At 47.2% G+C, this 16,323-nt stretch overlaps 1 protein-coding gene across 10 annotated transcripts in view; it reads right to left on the bottom strand.

The window, feature by feature from the left end:
* Positions 1 to 8,602, bottom strand: part of LOC147024871 (dedicator of cytokinesis protein 7-like) — a 212,571-nt gene extending 203,969 nt beyond the window's left edge. For all 10 annotated transcript variants that reach the window (XM_085885204.1, XM_085885210.1, XM_085885205.1 and 7 more), the window contains exon 1: positions 8,451 to 8,602. In XM_085885204.1, coding sequence (XP_085741330.1) covers positions 8,451 to 8,494 — 44 coding nt within the window. In that variant the 5' untranslated portion in view covers positions 8,495 to 8,602. The remainder of the gene's footprint in view (positions 1 to 8,450) is intronic.
* Positions 8,603 to 16,323: the final 7,721 nt, after the last annotated feature.

Raw genomic sequence — 16,323 nt, 5'->3', positions numbered from 1 at the left:
GGTGGCCAACAGGTACGTACATAAATCTCTAAGTTGTCTCGCCTGGGTTCGAATCTGGGACAAGCTATAAACTGTCATCCCAGTGTTTGGTGTTTCACAGGCACAGTGATTCATCAATGTGTATGCCAACCCTTGGATGGACATTGAACTGGGCGACCCGTCTGTCGGCATTAGTTGGTGAATGTTAAAGATCCCACGGTGTCCTTCGCAAAGGGTAGGCGAGCTATAATCGGCACCCTCAACAAATTAACAAATTCCTGCCCTAACTACTGAGCCGAAGTAGCAACACGGCCAGGATTGTAGCCTTGTAACTGCTTCGGCAGCACCAGTGCTCTGCACAGGGCTTGGTACATGACGACGACGTCGACGACGACGACGACGTCGACGACGACGACGACGACCACGACCACGACGATAATGATCATGGGGATAGGTTGGGACCAACATATGTATATTGTAAGAACCCCACGATTCGCGGATTCGCAATTCGCAGACATCACGTATTCGCGGTTGATAAAATGTGACCTGCTTCTACATTCGCGTCCCTGTGCTTCACGTATTCGCGTTGTATTTGTGTTTTTTGCGGTTATTTGCGAATGTATTCGTGGTTTTTCGCATTGTATTTGCGTATTTGTGGGGTTTTTTGCAGGCATATTCGCGGTTTTTCACAGTTTTTCATGGGATTTTTTATTTCCCCTGATGAATCACAAATCACCGGGAACCTATCCCCCTTTTTCGCATTGAAACAATGCCCTGACATTCGTGGATTTGACATGTGTGGCATTTTCCAGGAACATATCATCAGCAAATAGAGGGTCCCGACAGTACTATATATAGTGTGTGTGAGTTATCGCTGGCACTTCAAAACAAATTCCAAATTTCTGCTCTAACCTACAGGGGGCACTGCATCAGCGTCACAGCCCACCCAAAATAAATGATGTCATAGCCCACCTATCTCTAGCCATGTGCTGCATGTGAAAGAAGAAGAATGCTCTCGGTTACTTGGTTAGACTTTGCGAAGGACACCGTGGGATTTTTAAAGTCCACCAACTAATGCCAGCAGACAATGGCACCTGGCTTAATGGCCATGCGAGGGACGGTGCAATTTGTGATACAGCACACTGCCTGTTAAACACTAAGCAAAGTTTGTTTGGTTTTATATACATGGTCGAGGCTCATGAAAGAGTTAGAGTAGAATGGAATGGAACAAGATGGGGAAACACCAACAACAGAGTGGACGTGAGAGTGGGATCAAGGGAGGAGAGGGGAATACATGAGGTGAATAGGCTACACATACGCTGAAACACAGCAAGAAGAGGAAGGGGAAAGTGAGGATGAAACAGAAAAGGAGCAAATGAACCAACAAACTAAAAAACAAAAAGAGAAAGGGGGAAAAAATCACTATAACCTGGAAAAGGGGGAGTTCTTGTGAATGGGGTCAGTTGGGGTAGAGGAGATAAGGAGTTGGGGTGACCTGATGTAGCAATGAACAGCTGTGTTGAAACCCTGGAGGGAGGAAAGGGACTGAACAGACTGGGGAAGTTGGTTCCACAGGTGAGAGAAAAGAGGAACAAATGAGTGGAGGTGAGCAGTGAGCTTTGATTTTTTGAGTTTAACAAGAAGAGGGTTAATGGTAGACCTTGTGTGCCCTGCACAAACTTGGGAGGGATAAAGCCAAAGAGGGCAGTGGGTGCAAGAAAAAGGAGGTGGTAGATTATAGAGAGGCCACCAACCTGTCTGCGATGCGAAAGAAACAGGCCTAGACACTCAGGTTCGACACGGAAGATCCCAATGATTTTGATGGCCTTGTTTTTCCATGGCTTACCAAGAAGGGCAAGATGTGAGGTGGGGACAACAGCCCAAACGGAGGAGCAGTACTCCATCAAGCTGTGAAATGCAGGCCTTGTAGGTTGTCAAAAGTTCAGATTGGCCAAGGAAAGACCTTGGTAGATGAAGAATTCCCAGTCGGTGGCAGGCTTTAGAGGCCATTTGAAAATAGGGTCTGTCCAAGAAAGATCATGGCTGATGATGAGGCCAACAAGTTTGGTGACTTTACCTCTTCAAAAGATTTGTTAAAGATGCAGATGGGAGGATTTGCCAGACAGTCCTTTCGCAGAGACAGGCTTGGGATTTCTCGGGGTTGAAAAACATATTTTAAGTGCTGGACCAGCTCCTGATTCACTGTCTGATTCAAAGACAGTGCCTTGAGGACACTTCAGCCTAGACAGGGAGAGAAGAGATGAGAGCATCCCATGAAGAGCTACATGCTGATTATGGGAGTGGAGGGAGTCAGCTAGCCATGAGAGGAAGTGGCCTTGGATGCCATCAACATATAATGTGGAGATCAAAGTGGGTGCCAGACTGTATCAAATACTCGAGATATGTCCAGAGAGATGGCCCAGATGTCATGTCTGATATTAAGGGCTTCCATCCATTGTTGGGAGAATCGAAGCAATATGTCGAGGGTGGAATGACTGAAACAGAACTGATGATCTGAGATCAGGCTGTTGGAGAAAAGGAAGGGTATGATGTAAACTGCAATGATACATTTCATGACCTTTCTTAAAATTGGAAGCAAGCTAACTAGGCCCGTTTTTATATACACCATGTTTGTATATTGCAGCAATGTTGGCTATCTCACAGGCAGATTGAAACTGACCGAGAGAGAGAGCATTATAGGATGAACATAGCAAGAGGATAAGGAAGACCAGCAGAGCAGGTTTTTAGGACACATGCACTGATGCCAGCTGGGCCTGTAACAGAAACGGGTCAGGTCAAGGTTTTCCAGAAACCTCTCCACCTTCTGAGATGAGAAAGACTCAGTATCCAGGAGCTGTTGGATATGAGAAGGTCGGGTATGTATATGGAGTGAAGGGGTTGTATAACCAAGATTCAGAAGCAAACACAGAATTGAAGGGTTTGGCCTTCTCACAAGCAGAGTCAGCTGTGGTGCCATTTAAAGTGAGGGAAGGGATGGAGAGGGAGCGTACTCCAGAGAAAGACTTAACAAAGTGCTATCAGCTCTTTGAAGAAGATGACACATTTGAAAGTTCAGTCATTAAGTTGGTGAGATGTGTTTTTCCTGGCTTCCCTGAGAATGGACACTCACTTGTTCTGGGCTTTGTGGAATGATCTGAGGATGCCTTCAGTCGGATTTGCCTTCCAGGAAGAGAAGGCAAGTTGTTTTTAGGTAAAAGTCTCACAACAGGATTCCTTGTACCACGGGTGAGAGGATGGGTATGATAACTGCAGAAAAGATGGTATAAATCTGTTCATAATGGAAAGCAAGCTTGTGTGGAAGGATTCCCAGACGTTATTAATATCAGTAGAGGAGGAAATGAAGGACAAGTCTTGACATGAGAGGACAGCTTGCAGTCCCTGCCAGCCGGCTTGTGTGAACTGCCAGCTGCAACACTGCGGAAACTCACTGATAATAGCCAGAGAAATGTTAACTCTCACAAGCAGATGATCAGATGAACCTATTGGAGCAAAGAGGAACAGGAGTCATTTGCAGAAAAATTAGTCATTAACTAGTCCAGAAGGGAGGACGTGCCACTGGGAGAAATCAGGGTCAGAAAGAAAATTGATTGGGTTAGGCTCATGGAGTCACAGTAAAGCTCTTTACTGAAGTGCCATGGCTGGTTGAAGAGGTACCAACACCAAGCTAATTGGCATCATGACAGTTCAAATCACTGCATGTGAGGAAGAGAAAAGTGGGATGAGTGGTTATAAGATGGTCCATGTTGGCAGATATAAATGGAGTCATCCCTGTTTGGAGGACGGTACAGCACATGGACAAACAAGAGGTGGTTGTAGAGGGGAAGGGCCAACCAAAGGTCCTCCTGGTGGTGAGGAAGGGTGAGGGTAGGACACAAACAGTGGGAAATGGAGTTCTTGATATAAACTACAACGTCCCCAATGGAACGGGGTTCAGGCCTGTTGAACCAGAAAAGACAATACTCAGGGAGAGATATTAGAGGAACCAGGGACATCCTGTGGGAGGAAGGATTCTATTCATCAGAGAATATCAGGTTTACCAGTGGTAGCTTGGATTGAGAGATCTGTCAAATTGGAGTGAAGATTCCAGATGTTGAAGGTCTATATAATTGGGGATGGGGGCGGAGGCGTTTTAGGCAGATTGTAAAAGATGGGAGGAGGTGAGGGAGCATAGAGAGGGGCTGGAGGATGTGGAATGGGCAATAGAAAAAGGAATTGAAAATCATCGTAAGGGCTGAAAGACAATGGGTAAAAATAGGACAAAGAATTAATTGAAGCCAAGAAATAAGTTTTGGTGAAAAAAATGGGAAAACAAAAGGAACTAAGGCATGTTTAGTGCTTCCATCTGTGCAACATCAGGTTCAAATCCCACGTCGAGTACTGTGGTCATGTTGTTCATGTCTACACTAAATAAAGTCTTCTGTTGTTGCTTTTCACAATTATCATTTCATGATAAAACATCTTAAATACATAAATAAAATGTTATTCAATAACATTAGTTGTAGAACATGTTTAAACGTGTTTTTTTTTTTTTTTTTTTGTGTTCGTTCTCTCTCTCTCTCTCTCTCTCTCTCTCTCTCTCTCTCTCTCTCTCTCTCTCTCTCTCTCTCTCTCTCTCTCTCTCTCTCTCTCTCTCTCTCTCTCTCTCTCTCTCTCTCTCTCTCTCTCTCTCTCTCTCTCTCTCTCTCTCTCTCTCTCTCTCTCTCTCTCTCTCTCTCTCTCTCTCTCTCTCTCTCTCTCTCTCTCTCTCTCTCTCTCTCTCTCTCTCTCTCTCTCTCTCTCTCTCTCTCTCTCTCTCTCTCTCTCTCTCTCTCTCTCTCTCTCTCTCTCTCTCTCTCTCTCTCTCTCTCTCTCTCTCTCTCTCTCTCTCTCTCTCTCTCTCTCTCTCTCTCTCTCTCTCTCTCTCTCTCTCTCTCTCTCTCTCTCTCTCTCTCTCTCTCTCTCTCTCTCTCTCTCTCTCTCTCTCTCTCTCTCTCTCTCTCTCTCTCTCTCTCTCTCTCTCTCTCTCTCTCTCTCTCTCTCTCTCTCTCTCTCTCTCTCTCTCTCTCTCTCTCTCTCTCTCTCTCTCTCTCTCTCTCTCTCTCTCTCTCTCTCTCTCTCTCTCTCTCTCTCTCTCTCTCTCTCTCTCTCTCTCTCTCTCTCTCTCTCGCGTTTTCGTTCCGCCCCTTTTGTAGCGCAGGGCTCCGCCCTTCGCCCCAACCCGTTTCTGACTCCACCACCCTTCTGGAAGCTTCCCAAAAAGGGGTGTGCCCTCTCGTCCCCCCCCTCCCCGCGCCGTGCGGGGGGCGAGGAAAGTCAGTCTTGGCTTGGGGCCAGGGAATTATTCCCCCAAAATCAGGCCCCCACCTTTTTTCACCTTTGACCTCTGGCCCAAATCGCACCTCCCCCATGCCAAAGCGCAGGAAAAGCAGAAGGGAAAATCCCACAGGCATTGTTGGTTTTCTTCCCCCCGCGCCATACGACGAGGGAAGAAAGATTCGGGCGGGAGATGCCCCTTCGCACCCCGGCCGCCGCTGCCACTCCGCCCCTCCCATCTGTCCCGCGGAGATCGTGACCACACGGTGCTCGTTGAATGGCAAGTGGCGAAGAGGTGGTAGCGTAGTTGTGGAAGGTGGTGTCATGTAGTGAATGGCGTGATTGTTGGCGTCGTGTAATGATTGGCGTGATCGTTGAGATGTTGGTTGTGGCGATGTTCGTTGTTCTTGGACCAAATTAACAATAGCAAAAGAAAAACGACTAACTGAAGAATCACAGCCCGAATGGATCACATATATTCCCTCTAAACAACGGGTTTGGGCTAACTACACATTAACTTACCGATATATCTCACCTGAGGACCATTTATGGTGTAATGCGAATTTCCACAGCCGTAACAATACATTGCATCTCATCTACATTGTATACCCCCAGGCAAAAATAGCATTCCTTTCCTGTTGTAATTCTCTGCAGACTACTGTAGTATATGAGAATACAACTCTCATATACTATATTTCTAACTGTAGCATTTTTGCCTGGGCCATATTATATATAAAATACACCTGTGCGGGAGTGACGGTCATCTCTGAGAAAAAAATTCGTCATTTTCGCATTTTTTGCCAACTTTGAAGTCACGTGACACGAAAATGAAAGCGAATATCGAAAATCCGGCCCGACAAAATTTAGATATTGTCCCATAGATTCATATGCTACAATCAAATTCAAGATCGCTTGAGAAATGGCAGAGGAGATAGAATTTGAAAATCGTCATTTTCGCAACTTCAAAGGCCTCGTGACCTTGACCTTGACCTTCGGTGACCTTGAAAGTCATACCATCGTGTACGTCTCATCGACCTCTATCAGGATCACTAATGACCAGATCTCCCGCTTCAACTTCATTGTGAACGGACGGACGGACAGACGGATCGAAGGACATCGACACCAATATTATTAGGTCATGCTCGAAGAGATGACCTAAAAACGAAAAAGATGGTCTGTCCGTCCATGAAGCCCTGTGAAGCCTCGGTCGATGTCATTTAATTCCATGCTGTTTGAACGTCAGTTGCACCCTGACATTCTACATAATTACACATAGTCTAGTAATTATGTACTATTGGAACGTAACTATTAAACTTTTCGAGTTTCGACCCTTTGGACTGCTAAGACCCCTTAGACATTTGATGACCCTTTAAGACTCTTCAGATGCCATTGGACTTTGACATCATTTGGACCCTTTGACTCCTCTATTCCTCTATTCCTGTAGACCCCTTGAGACATTATAGACACCGAAGACCATTTAGAATCTGAAGGCTCTTGAAGTCCCCTAAGACCATTAAGAGCAACAAGAACCTGAAACACCCTTAAGACCCCCCCAATGACCTCCAAGATCCCCAAGAGAATGTAGACTCTTAAGACCCCCCCCCATGACCATTAAGACCCCCACATACCCTAAGACCGTTAAAAACCCCAAAACCCTTAAGACCCCCTCAGACCCTTCGGACACCAAAGACATTTAAGACCCCAAGACCCCTAAGACACTTAAAACCTGAAAACCCTTAAGACTACTTAAGACCCTGAACACCCCTTGAGACCCATTTTTTATTTACCTTTAAAACCCTTTTGACATTTTCGATGACCTCACCTTTTAGTCCTTTATACGCCTTAGACCGCAAGATCCCTGGGACCTCAACACCATTTAAGCCGATTCCACCCTTCAGACATGTTAGACAGCTTGGACTCTTGACCATTTGGAGCTTTAGACCACTTAGACCCTTTTTACATGGGGGGGGGGGGAGGAGATGTAGCTTGAGTGAGTCAAGATCGGTGGAGAGGCGAATGGTGGAGTTATGGAGACGAAGAGGTAGAAGTGTCTGCCTCATCGTCCGATAGTGAGTGTTCGACTTAAGTACATATTAGAGATAAACATAGGGGTAATACCACAGGGCGCTCACCTGGTGGTGGCTAGATAAAATAACCAGGGAGCCACTGATAGGCAAGGGTGACCCACAAAAGATGTAACGGAGAACAAAGTACATACCTATGGATTTGTTTTTTTATGCCGTCAACAAACTTTGGTACGTCACGGGTGATGAAGGTTGTGGTGGTTTGATCGGAATTGTACGTGTCGTTTCTGAGAAATTGTGTGTCTGTGGACAGACGGACTGACTGACTGATGACTGACGACTGACTGATTGATGACTGACTGACTGACGACTGACTGACTGATGACGGACTGACTGATGACTGACTGACTGACTGACTGACTGACGACTGACTGACGATGCGCCATCCATCCCACAAGCTCCCCAGAGATGAACATCACAACCACTGAAGTGTTTTGAAGACACGACAAAATCACGTTTTCACAACATTTTACCACAACCTTTTTGCGTTCGCTCGGATGAAGCCATCATAAAGAATACCCCGAGAAACGATCAGGTTTTTCCACAGATCTCTGTCCGATATCGTTGTGTGTTCATGTTTGTTTTTTTTGCGATAAAATAGAATGACAAAGACAAACAACGAGAGGTAAGAGAAAAGCGATAAACGTTCAGCCTTCTTTGAATACTTGAAGTAAGGAAAGTATTTTCAGCGTCTTTGTGCTTCATTTATTTCCGTTTCCAATGTGATTTTACTCTCCACGTCTCACAATCAGGTGAGGTATCGTTTGGGGCGGTGTATGTTCAACAGTAACTTTCCGCAGCGTTTCCTTATTAAATGGAAATGTTAAATATCAATTTAAACCCCATTTAGATTTCCTTCGGTGTGTATCGTTCAGGAGAATCGAGAACATCGCTTCCAGGACTCGTCGCGATGAAAGGCCGGTTGAGAGAAGAGAGAGAGAAGAGAGAGAGACGTGACGGGGTTTCGGTCTTATTGAGACACGTTCAGGCACGTTGGGTCCTTTCGGGATTGTTCACGACATTCCCGCGGTTCGTGGAAATCCGCGGCGTCCGCGTACTCGGCACGATCCTTACCGGTTAATGCGTTGAGCAAATGCTCTGCGCTCGGCCGCGGCCATTGATGAGCCACATGCGGGGAGGAGACGAACAGGATGAGAATGAGGGTGGGGTTGGGGAGGGGGATGTGTGCCTGGAATTGATAGGAAATGGCGATACTGGACTCGAGAGTGGGAATACGATCCTGATCGAGATTCTTTACAAGCTGGTGTGTGTGTGTGCGTGTGCGTGTGCGTGTGCGTGTGCGTGTGTGTGTGTGTGTGTGTGTGTGTGCGTGCGTGCGTGCGTGTGTGCGTGTGCGTGTGCGTGTGCGCGTGCGTGTGTGCGCGTGTGTGTGTATATATATGTGTGTGTGTATATATATGTGTGTGTGTATATATGTGTGTGTGCGCGTGTGCGTGTATGTGTGTGTGCGTGTGCGCGTGTGCGTGTGTGTGCGTGTGCGTGTGCGTGTGCGTGTGCGTGTGTGTGTGTGTGTGTGTGTGTGTGCGTGCGTGTGTGTGTATATATATGTGTGTATATATGTGTGTGTGTGCGTGCGCGTGTGCGTGTATGTGTGTGTGCGTGTGCGCGTGTGTGTGTATATATGTGTGTGTACGTGTATGTGTGTGTGCGTGTGCGCGTGTGTGTGTATATATGTGTGTGTATATATGTGTGTGTGTGCGCGTGTGTGTGTATATATGTGTGTGTGCGTGTGCGCGTGTGTGTGTATATATGTGTGTGTATATATGTGTGTGTGTGCGTGCGCGTGTGCGTGTATGTGTGTGTGCGTGTGCGCGTGTGTGTGTATATATATGTGTGTGTGCGTGTGCGTGTGTGTGTATATATGTGTGTGTGCGTGTGCGTGTGTGTGTGTGTGTGTATATATGTGTGCGTGTGCGTGTGTGTGATTTTTCAAAGAACAACCTGTGAAGTTTCTTCTTAAAGTTTTGTTCGAAGGGTTCTTTTCATGTTCGTCACCGCCTTGTATTGGCTCAGTATTTCGGGCGGCGGCTTGGGATCCTAGGGTCCTGAGTTCAAGCCCCGTCGGCCGCTGAATTGATACACCAGTGGGTTGACTCAGCCTGTCATCCTTCCAAGGTCGGCGAAATGAGCACCAGTTCCAGTGTGTGTACTGGTGGAGGGGCACTGCATCAGCGACACAGTTGCGCTTCAAGAAATGATAGCTACCCCGGCAGATAAGCTGCCATACGACCACCACAACCATGTTCGTCACCGATCCTGGACAGCCTCCAACTGTAGTTTGTTTGTAATAATATTACCAGGGATGGTTTTTAATATCTCTGTGAGGTTCTTCTTCATCATTCCCAAAGCTCCAACTATCGTTGGTTCAACTTTGGCATTCTTCAGCTTCCAGGGTCTTTTCACTTCATTCTTGAGGTCTTGGTATTTGGTCATTTGCTTGATTTCTGTATTTTTACCTCTGCCACCGAAGGTGGATGTAGGTTATGTTTTCACCCTCATTTGTCTGTCTGTCTGCGAACAATATATCTCAAAAAATTGTGGGCGGATTCCATCGAAACTTGATTGACGGGGTTGGGTGTGTGACAATTTTGGTGGAGATCGGATCCGGATACAATAATTTTTGAGTGATTGTTCCACCATTGAGAGGTGGGGCCAAAACCACTATTTAGCAAAATATTTCTAAACGTTGTGGACGGATTTGGACAAAACATGGTGAATGAGTTGCTTGGATGACGAGAACAAGCTGATTAGATTTTGGTTCAGGTTCAGATGCAGATCCGGCCTATCAGTGGGATACAAAACATAAATTGTTCAGCGTGGCGGTGCTACGCGCTCGACTGAGTGCCGATCTAGTTTTGGCTGAAATCACTGGGTACTGAAACCTCGATTAGCAATGCTGTCTTTTTTTTATTCCCTGTATCTGGTCGTAATGCTTTGTTTTCTATGTTCACGCTCTATGGGATCATTGTTCATTCGGTCGTATGTGAGCGTCACTTCCTTGTTTTCAATTATTGCTTTTGGTTCATGTTTCCTTGGATTTTCTGGAACTGGGTTATTGAAGTTTTTCTCAGATGTGCAAGTGGATTACTTGATGCGTGTACATGAATGAATGGTAACCCCCTGCCATAAACTATCATTTCAAGGAAAAAGCAAAGCAGTCTACTTGGTCATAAAATGTGAATAACATGCAACTTCATTAAATATATATTATTACGTTTGAGGGGGGGGGGGTATGCATTCAAAGGGTAATTAGGATGTTTAATTAGGTATGCCATGCTGTTCGAGTTGTACCAGGATCTCGATGTAATAAGTAGCAATTCAGTGGTGATAAGTTGTCTAGTAAATGTCCATTTCTATAAGGGGGAAATGATAATTGTCACGTAATTAGACAGGGAGACGGGTTAGGGTAAGGGTGTCTGCGTAAACGCCTTTTAGTATTCCCTGGAGGCTTGCCGTGACGGCACAGGACAGTGCTGCGGATGGCTCCGCCCCGTGATCACGATTGGCGGAGGGCCAGTAAAACGGCTCGATTGGAAGTGACGAGGACTCGAGGATAAAAAGGTTCTGTTCGGGAAAAAGGTGGGAGGAAGAAGATCGGTAAAGAAAAACCGTTTTGGTGGAGGCTGTTGTGCTGGGAGCGTGCTGTGTTGTTGCGCTGATTCGATCCTGGTTTCATCGTGTCTTGGAGCCTTGCTGTGCCTCGTGCCTCACCTTGGTTGGCTCTGGGGTTCTGCTGGCTCGGAGCACGGGGTCGAACGGCGGGCGGACCTGCCTCCCTCTCCTGCTCGCAACTTGGCGCCAGAACTGGCTCCCTGGCGGCTGTGAGCGGACTTGGGCGGACACCAGGAGGTCGACAGCACCACGGTGTCTCCTGCCCAGACGAGCGCAACGCCAACTCGTCCAACGCCAATCCAGGGACTGTTGCGTCACCACTACGGGCCAGACTGACCACCAGGACCAGCTACGGTGTGTGTGTGTGTGTGTGTGTGTGTGTACCTGGTGCCTTAGAGGGTTTGAGATTGGTATATCCATTGGAATTGTTTGTGTTTTCCCCACGCCTGAACCCACACCACCATCCCGTCGAATCGCCCCGGATCCTTCCTCTTGCCGAGTCTTATTATTTCTGGTTAGAGAAATAAACATCATTAACTCAGTGAAAAGCGACTCGTGCCACCTTCCTCGTCCCGTTTGCGGTAGAGCGATTAGAACCGCCATCTTTGGGTTATAGAAATAAACCGCCAACATCGTTTCGGCTCATTCTACGTTAGCGGGACTGTTCAAGTCCCGTGGACGTCACAATATGTATGTGTATATATATATATGTATATATATACATATTGTTGTGGATGGACGACCGCTTCTAGCCAAAGGCGGCCGCTCTCGCCCACCAAATGGACAATCCTATCGCAGCTTTCCGGATCAAACGCCGAAATCCCGCTACGGGTATGTTTTAAGCACACCACAGCCGAGTCAACACTCTGCCCGTGCTACAGGGTCAATCGCCGAATTGTCGATATACCTAATTAATCGCGCGGGCAGACTACCGAGAGGCTGTATCTCAACGGGGCCCGCTTGAAACGAGCCGCTTAAGCAACTCGCTTCGTTTTGGGATAACCGAGCGGGGTATTATCGCGAGGCCCCGTTGGACCCGATTCCATTATCGGCTATTTAAAAAACCAACTATTATTCCGAATGCAATACGGCAGTTCAATGGAGGGAAAGGACGCAATGAAAAGGTTTACATTCACACAAGAACATTTATTATAATAAAGCACGTATGCACGCATGCACGTATGCAATTAAACAAGGCAAAACATGTATGACAGGAGAACTACAACCGTTCTACACAATCACTGAACAGTTTTTACTCCTTAGTAGACACAGCGCCACAACGTTCATGCAAATAAACAAAGGAAAAACCCCATCAAAGACAAGGGGGTAGACTGGACCGCTTGGGGTCTTTATGAATCACTGAGCTGTGTAGACCGCAAAAGCTCCGAGAGGCCGGACTGGTTACCTTCACCCTTGTGGTGACTCGCTCGGGCGACCCTCGACGTCCCCTCTCCAGCGACCCACAGTCAGGCACGGTACGGCAGGCCGCGTGCCTTGGCTCTGCTGCGCTCCAATTTCTCCAACTCCACCACCCCTCCGTCGACCAACGAGAGGCTTCCCAGACGACAACCACACTGTGACAGCACGCATTGTAACCTGGTGTCAAGGACCATCCAAGAAGACCAGACCACATTTTACCCACAGTTTAGGTATGCATTTGCAATTTATTCAAGGGGGTGGTGATAACATGCCTCCACCTCATGAAATAACGTGTGATCTTCATCGTTCACCGACGAGTGCTGACAGGTGGGACCTCCAGTTTAACGTCCATCCAAAGGACCATGTGTACATTGATACATCACCCTTCGTGTGAAATACTAGGATGATAGTTTATACATCGAGTGGGATTTGCAAGCAGGTTCCACAACTCAAATGTGAGTGTGCACACCTGTAAGCTATCCTGCAAAACTTAAAATCCTCCACTACATATTTCCTGAAGCTATCAATTGGATCAATAATTTTGACTTCAATGAAACTTTTTTTGCTATTCAAGCCATCAGTACAAAAGAAGAATAAGAACACTGTTTTGTGAAGAAAAAAAAAATTAAAGATGCTTTTTGTCCCTTTGTATGGATGGTATGTTGCAGGACATAAGCCTGGTGTTGGCGCAGTGGTTAGGGCAGCAGCTTGGGATCCAAAAGGTCCTGAGTTCAAGCCCCGTTGGGCCACTGAATTAATTCACCAGGGGGTTGACTCAGCCCGTCATCCTTCCGAGGTCGGCGAAGGGAGTACCAGTGTACTGGGCCGGTGTATACCCCGGTTAAAATAGGTGTACCAGATCCCTGTGTCGTAAGAGGCGACCAGGGGTGCGTCAGGAAGGGCATCCGGTGTAAAACATGTGCCAAATCACTATGCGGATCATATGGATGATCCGCTGTGGCGACCCCGAACGGGAGCAGCCGAAAGAAGAAGAAGAAGAAGTATGTTGCAGGACATGGTCCACACCCAGACATCCCTTGAGTATACGTCACAATTTGACAAACTTTGAAAATGCATCAAAACAAGGAAAGCCATTGTTTTGTGAAGTTCGTAACCCAGTTTTATTGTTTAAACTTAAAGGGAAAGAACCTTTGAAGCACAAGTCAAAGTTTTTGCACTCTAATAAAAAAACTCTTGCACACTGGACCATTAAAATGAGTTTTCAAATGATTTTGCTTGACTCAACCTTTTTCTTAGCTTGAAATTACTTTCACATGTTGGATGGTATCAATTGCACCATCCCACCAAAATTCCTGGGGCATACGATTTTATTGGCCTTTGACATTTTTATGTTCATTGTTATTGAGACCCTTATTTGGCATTTCAAACACATTGTACAGACCTTGCCAGAAAACTTGGAACAATGTGCGACTGGACTTGTCGCTCCACAAAACCTGTTTCCACATTTCGACGAGCCCTTGGTACTCTGACATCAGTCGGATGAAAAACCAGTTGGCAGGGGCACTTTCATGGTATTACAACCAAATGCAAGGCTTTATGAACCGGACTGGTGCAATTACACCACCGAGGCATTGTCCTTGGCTAACCCATCTCACCTGACACATGATCCAAAGTCGGGTGATATTGACTTGAGAATGCTTTGTGGTACCGCCGATGAAGACTGGGTTAATTACGGAGCGGCACACTTAGACTGCAGTAACATTTACTTCGCAGTTGTTTATTTATATTGGGGATATGGAGCTTCTGTGCAGGTCGACCTTCTCGTGGGGGAAATTAACGCATTTGATTTGAAAAGACATCTGGAAAACTTGCTGGTCCCATTTAAATGACAAAGATGTGTTGGTGGCCATTTAAATAACTGAATAGCTCATAGAACATGATACCCCATAAAGTGCTCAAGTATATACTTCAATTTAAATTAAATTCATGTGGGCCCCTAGGTGCGGGCCCCTAGGTGCGTAAACGGCGACTGGATTGGGGCATTTTTTCACCCCCCCCTCTCTCGCCCCCTCCTCTCTCCTCCTCTCTTGTGCCAGTACCCTCTCTCGTGGGTGAGGCGCGCCAGTATGTGCAGCTTCGTTCCTTCGCTCTCGTAAACGATGACTGTATTGGGGCATTTTTTCAATTAGATCGGACCAACCGTATCATAAATGGCCATAACTTGGGAAACACCTGGGAAACATACTCAGGTCCCCAGCGTCAATTGTGATGTCATATCAAACGAAGAAGAATTGTGACCCCCCTCTCTCTCTCGCCCCTCTCTCCCCTCTCTCACCCCTCCTCTCTCCCCTCTCTTGAATTGTGACACCTCCTCTCTCTCTATCTCTCTCTCGCTCCCCCTCTCTCACCCCCTCTCTGGCCCTCCTCTCTCGCCTCCTCTCTTGCCCGCTCACCCCCCTCTCTCGCCCCCTCCTCTCTCCCCCTCTCTCGTGCCAGTACCCTCTCTCGTGGGTGAGGCGTGCCAGTATGTGCAGCTTCGTTCCTTCGATCTCGTAAACGACGACTGGATTGGGGCATTTTACAGCACGTGCGCTGTTTTCAATTTGATCGGACCAACTGTATCATAAATGGCCATAACTTGGGAAACACCTTCGAAACATACTCAGGTCCCCAGCGTCAATTGTGACGTCATATCAAACTAAGAAGAATTGTGACGCCTCTCTCTCTCTCACCCCCTCTCTCTCGCCCCCTCTCTCTCGCCCCCTCTCTCTCGCCCCCTCTCTCTCGCCCCCTCTCTCTCGCCCCCCTCTCTCGCCCCCTCGCTCACCCCTAGTCTCACCCCTCCTCTCTCCCCCTCCTCTCTCGCTCCTCTCTCTCTCGCCCCACTTACCCCCCTCTCTCGCCCCCTCCTCTCTCCCCCTCTCTTGAATTGTGATGCCCCCTCTCTCTCTCTCACCCCCTCTATCCCTCCCCTCTATCCCTCCCCTCTCTCGCCCCCTCTCTCGCCCCCTCTCTCGCCCCCTCTCTCGCCCCCCTCTCTCGCCCCCTCTCTCGCCCCCTCTCTCGCTCCCCCACTCTCGCTCCCCCACTCTCGCTCCCCCACTCTCGCTGCCCCACTCTCGCCCCCTCTCTCGCCCCCTCTCTCGCCCCCTCCTCTCTCCCCCTCTCTTGAATTGTAACGCCCCCTCTCTCTCACCCCCTCTCTCGCCCCCCTCTCTTGACGCCCCCTCTTTGCCATCATCATTCCTCTTTAGCCGGCTGTCTTGTCTAACGGCACTTTTCTGTATAAATGAAAGATTCCAGTAGTAATCTTTAAAATCCCGTGTTTAATCTTCCTTGTGTGTCCTTTAAATTGTTGTGATCCCTGTTTGCCGTGAGCATGCGATGAGAAATATAAAGAGTTAGTTTAGTTTAATTTAAAATGAAATAAACATTAATTGTGACGTCATTCATGATGTCATAGCAAAGTGTCTTGTCATTGGTTTGGTAAATAAATGGCCGTAACTTGGGAACCGCTTGTCCGATTAATATCAAACCTTGAAAAGGCACATCCGCGGGTACCCAGCAATATTCCTGGCAAGTTTCAATCAGATCGGACCGTCAATCGTGCAAAATAAATAAATAAATAAACATTAATTGTGATGTCATTCGTGATGTCATAGCACCATGTCTTGTCATTGGTCGACAGATAAATGGCCGTAACTTGGGAACCGCTCGTCCGATTGATATCAAACCTTGAAAAGGCACATCCGCGGGGCCCCGGCAATATTCCTGGCAAGTTTCAATCTGATCGGACCGGCGGTCGTCGAGAAACTACGGTCGCAGACAGACAGACAGACAGATAGACAGACACACACATACATTGCTGGAATTATAGATAGATAATGATTTAAAAGATCGTTAAAAAAATTTCCAGAAATTTAGCACTGTTGAA

This window comes from Eptatretus burgeri, chromosome 6 (genome assembly GCF_056783735.1).
Source record: "Eptatretus burgeri isolate ZD-2024b chromosome 6, Ebu_testis_v1, whole genome shotgun sequence".
Taxonomy (NCBI): domain Eukaryota; kingdom Metazoa; phylum Chordata; class Myxini; order Myxiniformes; family Myxinidae; genus Eptatretus; species Eptatretus burgeri.
Note: the sequence above shows the minus strand (reverse complement) of the source record. Positions and strands in the feature narration are given on the sequence as shown.